This window comes from Zonotrichia leucophrys, chromosome 4 (genome assembly GCF_028769735.1).
Source record: "Zonotrichia leucophrys gambelii isolate GWCS_2022_RI chromosome 4, RI_Zleu_2.0, whole genome shotgun sequence".
NCBI classification, from domain to species: Eukaryota; Metazoa; Chordata; class Aves; order Passeriformes; family Passerellidae; genus Zonotrichia; species Zonotrichia leucophrys.
This window is the reverse complement of record NC_088173.1, coordinates 42,272,095-42,283,849: the sequence shown is the minus strand read 5'-3', so window position 1 is coordinate 42,283,849 and position 11,755 is coordinate 42,272,095. Positions and strand designations below refer to the sequence as shown.

General features: G+C 42.3%; 1 protein-coding gene across 2 annotated transcripts in view; it reads right to left on the bottom strand.

Moving 5' to 3' along the window:
* Positions 1-1,914: 1,914 nt before the first annotated feature.
* TBC1D9 (TBC1 domain family member 9) overlaps positions 1,915-11,755 on the bottom strand; it is a 44,154-nt gene continuing 34,313 nt past the window's right edge. For both annotated transcript variants that reach the window (XM_064711333.1, XM_064711334.1), the window contains exons 16-21: positions 10,656-10,896; positions 7,550-7,615; positions 6,216-6,302; positions 5,261-5,335; positions 5,021-5,121; positions 1,915-4,080 (exon numbers count right to left, since the gene is read on the bottom strand). In XM_064711333.1, coding sequence (XP_064567403.1) covers positions 3,361-4,080; positions 5,021-5,121; positions 5,261-5,335; positions 6,216-6,302; positions 7,550-7,615; positions 10,656-10,896 — 1,290 coding nt within the window. In that variant the 3' untranslated portion in view covers positions 1,915-3,360. The remainder of the gene's footprint in view (positions 4,081-5,020; positions 5,122-5,260; positions 5,336-6,215; positions 6,303-7,549; positions 7,616-10,655; positions 10,897-11,755) is intronic.

Genomic DNA, 11,755 nt, shown 5'->3' with positions numbered 1-11,755 from the left:
GCAAAAGGGGCCAATTCAAACACCCCAGGTACATAGTGTCAGACTTTCAGTCTTTGAAAAGCAAAACAAAAATGCAACATCTAACGAAACAAAAAGCAATCTTTGAAAAATGCAACAAAAATTAAACACACACACAGTTCCATTGGTTTTCCAGATTTTCTGTCCTAGTTTAAATAGAATTTCACAAAAGAAATAACTTAGCCTTTTTTTAGGAATTATGATGGAAAAGTTTGTGTTTAGTTAGGTGGGAGTTGAGCAATCAGCACCCTTGACAATATTGCTAGTGATGTGGTGAAGATGTAGCCTGTGCTTTCCCTGTCATTGCTGTTTGTGTTGCTGTAGTACCATGGTGACCCATCCTTGGACTGGTGTTTCCTGTGCCATTCTAGATACTGTCTTTCTCTGGGGAATTGGGAACAACCCAGACATGCCCAAGACACCTTGTGGGCAGTTTCTTCTTATGACACTGTGCTTAGACAGCTGCATACCAGTAGGAATTCCTGTTTACCACAGTGTAAAAGCAATAATGTGTACTGTGATGTCTGTGTAATAGAGATGTTTACAATGGTAGCAAATAAAGAACGGGTTAGTCCAAAATATTGTCAGCAGTCGTGTCTTTGGCCTGCTAGAAAACGGAACAGTTTTCAGTTTCCTGCACTGGGATATGAGTGAAAGCTTTTTCCTAGTTTGTTCTTCCCCCCATCCTCCTAGCTTGCCCCCAGCTTGCTGAGAGGTCCTTGGTTCTCAGTCCTGTTTCCCAGATGGGCTGCTGTACGCTGCTGCAAGTGGTACAGGTTTATTACTGCTTCATTTCAGTTGCTTTTAAAATCTTCACTTGAAAAGAAGCTCTGTCTCAAGCTTAAAAAAAATTAATTTAAAACAAATCCACAGCACAAAAAAAGCCCCTACCAAACCCAACCCCCCCCAAAACCCCACAACAATGACTTTATTTGAAGGACCTGGAAGTTAACTCTCAGAGGCAACTCAAAATCTGAGCATTTTTGCTCAGGAGGAACAAAATTTAAAAGCTGGAGAACAACTCTGGAGATAGAAACCCTCAAGTATTGCTGGTTTGTTGTTTTTTTTCACTCCATATCTTCTGGCATGAATACAGTACATACAGTAGGCCTTTAAAAATACTATCATTTTCCCCAAAGTTTCACACCATTGTATGCTGGTCACCTGAATTCCTGTGTAGCTTTCTGTTCAGCAGCTCCCACACTGCTACCAAAGAGCAGGCACAGCAGATCTTGTCACCAAACAGGCAACTTCCAGGTGTCCTGATCAGGGGGCAGCCTCATCCAAACCAGACTGGGAAAGATCAGCTCACCAGCCTATAGCAATGCCATCCTTGAGGAGGAGCGGGCTCACACCTGGGAGCTTTGCTGATGTGATCAGAAAGGTAAGGAAGTGCACTGGAGCAAAACAAAAAAAAGTTACCTTGTAATTGACCAGAGATCCACTCGTGGCTGCCTCTTCTTGTGACAGGAGCCCCAACAGCAAAATAATTCTTGTCAAGCCCTGCATCCCCTGCTGTGGGTGGGGTGGGAACAAAGCTGACTAGCTCTTAAAAGAAAAATGTTTTGGAGAACTTAAAAAGGTCAGTGGTCCACTTAAAGATGCACGGAAGCCTTCTTAGTGGTGAAGGCTTCCATGGCAGCTTATTCAGCTGCCAGACATTGTAATAAAGCCCCCACTTTGGCTTCTTAAATTAAAACAAAGCAGTAGCATTCAAAATGGTGATCATGGCTTCAGATTAATATCATTATTTGATACATCTGTAAACCCATCCACAGCCACAGCATACAGTGTTTTTTCATACCATGACCAGGAGACATACTAACATTTGTCTGTGTAATAAAGCACAACCACCTCATTTTCCCTCTAGCATGACTTTAATAGTTAAAAATCAAATCTGTGCAGAGTGTACTTTATTTGTTCACATTACCTATTTGTGGTTAAAAACCACTTAATCTGACAGTTTAAAAGCATTCTTTTAAAACAAAAGAATTAAACATAGCTTGTGCTAAAAAAATCTGCAAGGTACGTGGATGCAGTATTATACAGGAGTATAAAAATCAACAGTATTCTGCAGAAAATATTCTCAAAACAGCAAATAAAGATTAGGCATGTAGGCATGATCCTGAAACAAAGAAATATGAATTAAAAAACAGCTAACAAAATCTAAAAAAAAAAATCCCAAATACCTGTATAAAAAAGCAAGGATTCAAAGTGCAGGTGCTCCAGTTTTCATTTCAACACATTATTCAGTAAGTCAATACAGGATACTATTCATTTCATATAAAGTGACAGTGTTCTCAGTAAGATTTAAACATTCAGTTACATTATCTTGCAGATTTCATTACTGCTGCTTTACACTGTAGTAAATAAAGACTTATGCAATACAGGCTTTTATTTTCTTAATCTAACAAGAATATGATAGGTTGGTGGTAAAGGTTAGTTTTAAGAACTAAGCTATATGTGCTGTAGATCCAGCCTTAGAAGCAGATACATATATACTTTTTTTCCCCTAAGCTTTTAAAAACAGACTTCAAATTTTGAAAAGAGACTCTCCCAATCTGTTCTGGGACCTGCATACAGTGTCTTTGGAGAACACCAGCAAAGCTTCCAAGTCCACTGGTTGGGAATACAGCTCTGGGCAGGGTCATGCTGGAGATCTTCCTCTGGTGGCCCCAGCTGGCAAAGGCAAATGGGCAGAAACCATCACATTGATCCACACTTGCCTGATTTGGGGAACCCATTAGGTTGGGATGGACTTCTCACTTTCACTTGAGCATACCAGTCTCAGGCACAGGAAGTTAGGAGCCAGGCAGGTGTCACTGAAGTGGTCTTTCATAGATTCAGAAAAGTAAAATCAAAGCATTCCTCTTTGGAAAAAAAAAAAACTAAATAAAATTATGATTCAAGAATGTTGCCTGGAACTTATTTTCACCTGAGGTCCTTTTCAGGTTGACAGTGTCCCTTTAAATTTTAGGTTCTTCCCATTTTGTTGTTTGTTTTTCCCCAAGCATCAGATCTCTATATATGCCTATTTTAAAAACGCTCATAAATATTGGCATTAAGTTTACATTTAGAAATTAAGAACTAATCTTTACCATTATACACGGACAGCAATATTAATAATACACACACTTCACTGACAAGCATATCTTTTCTGTATTTTGAATAAAATCTGCATGTGTAACATTTCCCACAGAAAGAGTGATTATACTTGAAGATAGTTATGTTTGCACCCCAACATTTTCACATTAGTGAAAACAACTAAAATACCAGGGCCTCTGCCAGGTACTAATAAATAGAGAATAAAAAGAAAACTGAAATAAAAAACCCGGCTGCCTTTTATCCCGACATAGTAGAGATCTCGTAGTCGCTGGCCGAGGTGATTGGCTTGCCCCTCATCCGGATGTTTTTGGCGTTGGTGATCCTGGCCATCATGGACACGGGCTTGTCGAAGTACCTGACAAGGGCGGGCTCCGTGAGCAGGGAGGCCAGGAACTGCTCGAAGGTGATGGCCCAGTCCCTGTCGAGGCTGGTGCTGCGGCGCAGGGCCGGGCCGCGCCCGCTGCGCACCAGCACCGTGTCCTCGCCGATGTCTTCACAGTGCAGCTTGTCCTCGTCGTGCGAGCCCGCGCTCAGCACCGAGTACGAGGACATGGAGCTGTCGTCCTTGGTGTCGTCGTCGGAGATGAGCATGGACGAGCAGGCCCCGTTGTCCCTGGGAGAGGAGTCCTCCAGCTTGATGTCCTCCATGTGCATGCCCAGGGCGCCGTCGGTGCCGGCCGTCTCCTCCTCGCCGGCCGCGAGGCCGCCGCGGAACGCCTTGTGCTGCTCCAGAGGGAACTGCTGCTGCTCCTTCCTGGGGAACAGCTCGCCCTGCGCGGCCTTGCTGCAGCTGCTGCTGTCCGTGTCGCCGGGGGGCTGCGTGCTGAAGAGCTTCCCCACCTCCCCGATCTCCAGCAGCAGGCTGGTCACGGCAGCCGTGGCGTGGTACAGGTCCTGCTCGTTGGGGTCCTCACTGAACATGTTGTACATCGTCTTGCACAGCTCAATGAACTGCCCCTAAACACCACAGGGGGAGGGAACATTAACACGAGCAGGAAAAAATCACACTGACATCTCCCAAACCAGTTTTAAAACACTGGGATTGAGGCAGGACACAAGGGTTTACGTGACTAAAGTGAAATTTGAAATAATGCAGGTGCAGTCTAGGAAGCATACTCTATGGCTGGGCAGTCACATATGTAGCATCTCTAAAAGGTATTTAGAATAAATGACTGGATGTTTTGTCCAACATACCTCAAATACACTTCTCTGCAGCCACAGGAGGGCAACAGAGGGTGAGCAGTGAGACACTTTGCATTGATTTTGGTGGATTCTCTTGTAGGAACGATGCTAAGTATAACTAAGGGTTTGCTAAAACTGATGAGAAGTAATGAACAATCAAGTCCTGCAGCACTTAGCTGACAGGAGTAACTTAGCTGGATACAAGTATTTGAAATTCAAAACTGATAAATGAGATGGGAAGATTTGCTCAGGGCTACCTTAAGTAAGAATCACTGTTCTACAGGAAATAAACCTTCCCTACATTCTCTGGAGGAAAGAGCTATCCCAATGGGTCTCCTCCTCCTCCCCAGCAGCTGTGGATCTGAGGGGATTGAGACTAGCAGTACAAACTACAAAACACAAAATACTACTTTCAGGTTATGCTTATTAGACATGAAGAGCTGGCTGGTGATATTCAGCGTCACATCCTTTGTCTAAAGATCAAAACAATATGTTTTACCTTTCCTACATGTGTATATCTCATTTTTGGGATGTTTTGGGAGCTGAATGCCAGTTAAAACTATTTTGTAAACAACAAACTTCTGCAATCAGCTGACTGCTACTCTGGTAAAAAAGTATCTGCTCAAAATAAAACCTCTGTTCAGTGTTAATACATTGAATATTTATAGATATGTGAAGAAAGTTTAAATTTAATGAAAAGTGGCAGCAGAAGTACCTGATTTAGCTTGGGTAAGTCCTTTGTGTTTTTTGCTTTGGATTTATTCTCTTGGCTCCACATTCTCAGGTAATTTCGATTCTCTTGTGAGCTCTTCTTGCCTATTGCCAACAAATTACCCAGCGAGGGAGGAAAAAGTCCATGAAGAAACCTCAAATTATTCCCTTTATTCCCCGTTTTCAAAAGGAGCATCTTTACATGAAATGAAAGATGTAACTCACAAGGAGACACCAAGCATACCTTTGTCTGTTTTCAGACTCACTGTAACAAACCCATCATCTACTCCATGTTTGCTCCTGCTGTCTAGGCCAACAACTAGGACGTGGAGGGGCAGGGGGAGAGAGAGATCAGTGTGGGTTTAGATACAGACATTGTTTTCACATGCACAGTGCAAAATAACAAAATGTTTACAAATATTTACGAACGCTGCAAAAAAAGCAGAGAAAAATTGCAGGTATAAATTCTGGCTTTGTTTACCCTTAAACCTGCCCAAAAATTCCATTTAATTTATACTGTCACTACTTAGGCTGGGACAACCTTAGGTTTTGTCCACATAGTACAATGATTAACCCATGCTAACACAACACACCTCCTAGCATGATACATGTTTGGTGATTGTACTAGTGCACCCTCTTGCCTCTCAGGAGCTGAAATTGCCATTTCCAGACTATTAACTCTTACCTGTATTTTCAAACAACTTTCCTCCCACTTATAACCTGAAGGATGGGTTATATTTTTCTTGAATCAAAAAGAAACTTCACATCAGGTATAACAAGAAAGAGAAAGTCAATAAAGCAGAAGTGATGAGGGCCTGGCTCTCGTAAGGGCACATGAGATTTCGAACTGCTGAACTACATTTTGATGTATCTTTTGCTCTCGGTGTTTAGAATGTTTTAAGTTCTGATCCAAATACATCTTGAAAGCCAATCTATTTATTCTTGTTCTTCACAAAATTACTTCTATTACAACACATGGAGTTATTCTACAAGTACTTCTGCAATGCACAATTCAGGGGGACTCTGAGTGTACACATGCCTGCACCTCTCAAGATATCAACACATATACATAATAATACTTTTTACAGAGAATACTTTGCTAACAAAGTTTAATCCAATTAAAAAGTAGCTCTCTAAAAAGACATGTTGAGTGAAATGCATCACCTCATCTTCCCATGCCCAAGACAGAAGATGCCTACCATGTGTACAGTCTGGTGTGATGTCCTCAAAAAAGTACTGAGTAGCTTCAAAAGCAGAGTCTGGCTCTTCTTGCTCAGGGGATGGATCTAAGCAACACAGTAAGATTCTTTCATTAAAAATTTCACCCTTTAATTAAAAACTGAAAGATATTTCCATTAATACATTTAGAATGTAGATTTCTAGAAGTACAAGGGTGCGATGTGCTAGGAATCATCTCTTTTTAACTCACAGGAGATGAACAACTGGACCTCAATTGGCTCCTTCCCAACATCCAATACTGTATCACAAGGAGCTGTTTGCTTCTAGAGGCTGGCTTACCCATCCTCCCATGCCAACTTCCATTACTTTCTTCTGTACAGCTCAGTGTGTCCTAAGCAGGGTTTGCCCTCTTTCCTACCTTGAAACAACCTCTCATCATTTGGAATGAGCTTGCCAGTCCCCAGATATGAGAAACTGCATTCTTAAAACCAGATATTTTTGGTAATAGTTCAATGTCTTTTTAAAGTATTTTTAGAAAGTATTTGAAGTATTTGAAAGTATTTTTTCCCATTTAAATTACTGAATCACTCAGGCCTACCTCCAAGCAAAACCAGCTGGGAGCAATCAGCCATGTTCAAAGTAGACAAAGGGGAATGTCCTCTAAAGTTTTTAGATATGCTTACCACAGCATGTAGATGTGCACAAGAACTAAACTACCCAAGCAGCAGCAATGTTCAGTAAGGACAGCAGTGGATTCTTTATGGCATGTGGGTGACAAGCCAGAGAGGACACAGCTCCAGCAGAGAATTTTCAGAACTGCTCTGAGGTGTTTTCATCCCCTCTCCACCCTGAACTGCCTCTCCCACTTAGCTGAGCCCAGCTTTGTACAGCTCCCTGGAAAACACATCTGTGAAACCATCTGGAGCTTCTCCCTGCCAACACTTGTGCCAGCCCAAAGGGGAAATCAAGAAGAAAGCCTGGGGACAGAAATGAGGAGCCAGGACATGCAGGAACATTTCAAACTAGCTTAATTTTCCAACGCTTAAATGGAGTGCATTGTGGTAACATATGCTGAAGAACACTGGACTTATGCCTGGAGGATATCACCAACCCCAGCTTAACAGGCAAGAGACATTTATATGTTTGTGCAGGGAACAATTCAGTGCTGTGAGGGGGCTTTCAGACTTTCCAAATCTGTCTGGTTAGAGTAGAAGCTTCCTTATTTTACTGCTGCATAAACAGATACAGTAATTCCCACAAATTAATTTTTAATTGGGAAAGCCAGTCATAAACAACTCTGCTCCAAATTCCTGTTCTCAGCAAAACAAGAGCTATTTTAACATCATTTACTTACCAGGCAAAACATGCATTTTATACAGTAGCTTCAGCTTCTCTGTCAGGTCTCCATGGCATGCTGCACCTACACAACATTACATGCAGTACATTACTAGTCAGCATTCTGTGCCATTTGATTTGTTATTGCCACAATAACAGCTGCTACATTCACTCTGCTGGGAGGTACTGTATCCCTTTAAAGCTCAAGATCATAAGGCAGTCACTCGACTTCACCCAGTAAAAACAGTAAGAGAACACAGACAAATCTACCCTGAATTTCGTACTGCAATCTTGGCTCCTTTTTTAAATGCCTACTTCATAAAACTGTCTATGGTTATGGCATTATCACTCAGAAAGGCCTCCAGCTGGAACTTAACAAGACGTTTTTTGTGTGGACTTCAAACTTTCTGGTCTGAGGATCTAATAACAACATCACATGTCTCAGAGCAGTAAGATATTTACCAAAAAAATTTTAAAAAAGAGATAAATTCAAAAAAACAGCATAAATCATACTTAGCCATGGGCTAAACTGATGTTCAGGCAATGCTTTCTAGTGATTTTTCCACATCTACACTGTATGAAATCTGAGAGGTCTACTGAAGCCCCTCCTTCCAATTAATTAAATGGACAGTAGTTAATTTTCAATTAACTAAATAAGAGATAACCAGACTTTCATACATCTCACTTGTGACATGCCATCCATAAATAAATGAACTAACTTCTACTAATTAGATAGTGCAGAGATTTATTTTACCTTATAGGTGACTGTCAATGTACCTCTGCTATGCAAACTGCAGTGTGGTGTGGCAAGTACTAACAGTCACAGTCTCTGGTAAAGCCTCACACTCCAATAAACACAGGTATCAGGCCAAAAAAAAGTTGAGCACAACCACATTAGCCATTTTGCTGTCAACATGGTCCTTTTTAAGCACAAAACCTCATTATGTTTCCATCTGGTGTATCACACCATGCAGATAATGCATTCTCTTCTGGTAAAGGCAACACGACATAACCAAAGGACAGAATGGGCTGCACTTGTGCATCCTCCATCAACAGGAACTGCAAAATAGGATTCAGGGCACAGGGTGACACATGTAGGCTTGCTGCTCTCTCTGTCCCCAGATTTGAAGAGAACTGAAAATCTCCATAGCTACAATTTGAGAAAAATCTGTATGTGCTTCCTGATGCACACTTTTCCTTCCTTCCGTGCTGCTCAAAATTAGGAAGAGTATTGCCAGCAGGTCAAGGGAGGTGATCCTGCCTCTGAAAGGCATGGAGAAGTGGTGAGGTTACCACTCTGCTTTTTCAATCTCCTGCATTCTGTGGTCGACAAAACCCTGCTTGCAAAAAGAAAATAAAATACACTCAAGTACTCCTTTTAAGACACAGCTTTCGTGGTGCTGACTCTGACAGGAGGCTGTGCCAAGGACTGCAGTCAGCAGCAGCCACTGGAGGAGTGGGGAGCTGTGTGCTCTGAGAAGGGAGCACTGCCAAACACGATGGGAGGCAGGAGGCCACTTGGAATCCATGCAGAGATCTCTGCAGCTTACTTGGATGTGCAGGCAACAGCTGTCATGCTATCATCCAGTGCGTTACAGGAGTGCAGGGGAGCTTTGTAAGAGTGAATAACTTAAAGAGCTCCTCACCAAGGCTGAAAACCCCTTCTGAGCAGCACAACTCACTGGGCAAACCACTCCTATATTTAGGCTATATTACTGTAACAGGGCACAGAGTAAACATAAAGAATGCACAAAGTTATTCCATCTTTGCTCAGCTGAGGCCCTAGAGGCACCTGAAGTAGGAGGTTCATGAGCTATTTGTTGTAGGGACAATGAAAAAGAAATTGAATGATTAGAAGTCCTGAGGCATGGTGAAATATGCTCAAACAGGTCCATTGTTCTTGACTATGTTGTCCTTACCACTCATGCACTTCTCAACTGAAAAAGGTGTCAGCAGGGTTGATTTACTTTTTAGGGGAATAAAGAAAGGAGGTTTTCAAATTACACCACAGTGGGCTTAGTTTCTGAAAAATACCAGATTTCAGAATGAGCATTTATAATTGTTTTGCCCACTGAAGTTTTTAGTTCAGTCATGTTAGCTTATTGCCACATCTGTGCACTTTACATACCTTTCTGCTCACAGTGCTCAATACTGGCCCTTGTTCATGTTACTCATTACTGGCTCCAAAATTTGCTGTCTCAATCAATAGCTGGCTGACTGTTACTGACAACATCCTGGAAACTGGAAGAGTGGTTAACTTCTGGGTCCCCAAAAGGCCCCAGTGTGTTACACGGAACAGTACCTCAAATACAAATCACTGCACCACAAGAAACACTGGGATTTTTGGGGTGGTGTGAAAGGGAGGTGTGCAGCCAGTTTTACTGTCAGAGCTACCTTGCACTTACAAGAGAACAAGTGCTTCTACTTCTGTACAGAGGTTTAATGCAAGTCTGCATTTGGAGCCCCAATGCTTAAACATACTGTTAATTAACAAAGAGCTGCTGAAAGCCAGACAAGGAAACATTTTCACTCTCAAAAAGAATCAAAATACAGAGCTGGCAGAAATTCCACATTGCCACGAAATGACACATGGTAGATGGTGAGATGTTGGTCACTTACAGCAAACAACTCCTGCCATATTTAAAAAAGGAGGGGCTGGTTCCTGCCTCATCTTTGCTTCCTCACGCTAATCCTGGGGCTCACAATGTCCTTTTTCATGTCCTGAAATCTTGCTTCTTCAGGACTAAAACATTCAGCCTCCCTCTCTGACCTGCACCTCCATTTTCTCCTTTTCAGGGGACTTCCAAACTGCTCTCTGCAGTTTTGGTTACTGATTTCAGAAGCAAAAAGTAGTACCTCAGACTCTAACTAATGCCTAGGGAAACACACCGTTAAGCACCTGTGTTGCAGTCAGATTTTGTGTTGAGAGTTAGCAGCCAGTGAAATCCTCAGATCCTAATGGATCTGTTCGTGTACTGTCCTTTTCCCAGTGTGATACACCACTGCCTAATGCAAATTCACCTGCTAAGGTCTGAGGGAACCACTGCCACAGGCATGATAAAACGAGCTGAACAGAAACAAACTGGTTATCACGTTAGTTTGAGAGTGCCGTGGATCCTCCTTACTCAGGCCAGAGACGAATTCCCGGAAGTTGATGAGCAGATCTCCGTTCTCATCCAGCAGCCTGAAGAGGCGGGCAGCCAGCGTGTCGGAGTGGGTGCCGCAGGCCCAGGGGAAGAGGAGGGCAAACATGCCCTTGAACTGCTCGAAGTCGATGCGGTACTGCTCCAGGTAGGGCAGGCTGGGGTCGTGCCGCTCCGTGGCATTGCTGGTCCCTCCCCAGTAGCAGCTCGTCAGGTGTTCTGCCTGAACAGAAGGCAAACACCAGGACACTGTCAGCACCTCCAGAAACAATTCATCGCCCTCCACGATAAAAACAATTCCAAACAACTCTTCACATGCATTCTTAAAACAATGCGACATAACAGATGCGCTTCAATTTATCCAGCCCTTCTGCTTTTGGAAGGGGTTTCTCCTCCAAACAGCATACAAAACTATCCCTCTACTAAAAAAAAGGAAAAAAGAAGATGAAGCAAAACTTTTTCTGCCTTTCAGTTAGATGAAACATGAAATATCTGTTTTGACCAGAGCTGTGACTTCCCAGGCTTGTTGTGCTTAGTCAGCCTCACCATGCAGCTAAGTCAGAAGGCTTGTGAAATCTTTATTTATTCCTTACTCATATTAAAATAGCTGTTTATTTGAAATATTTATTGTAGATTCTCAAAACAGTGAATAATGCACTGTTCTTTCAGTCTTACTGAAGTCAGCGGAGGTTCTGGGGCTGATTTTGCCAGAATCTAATTCAAAACAATTCAGAATCTTAGAGAAAAAGATCCCAGCACTGCACAGTGATTAACCAGGAAGACTGTGGGACTTGGTCTCACTGATTTCATGGAAGACTGAAAGAAGGCACTGCAGGATTTGGACAACTGGGACTTCTTGTTACAGATGGGAAATTAACAGGATATAAATTCTTCACGATATTTAAAAAAAATCTCTTGTCATAACAAAACAGAGGAAGAAAGTAACTTAAGACACTGTGCAGGAAGGTGAAGCTAACACATTTAAATGCTCACCTTTAAATCTGTGGATGTAATGGCACTGCTGTACAACCAACTTACAAAGACACATCACTTTGTGGCATTCAATTCCCATTTAATGCATT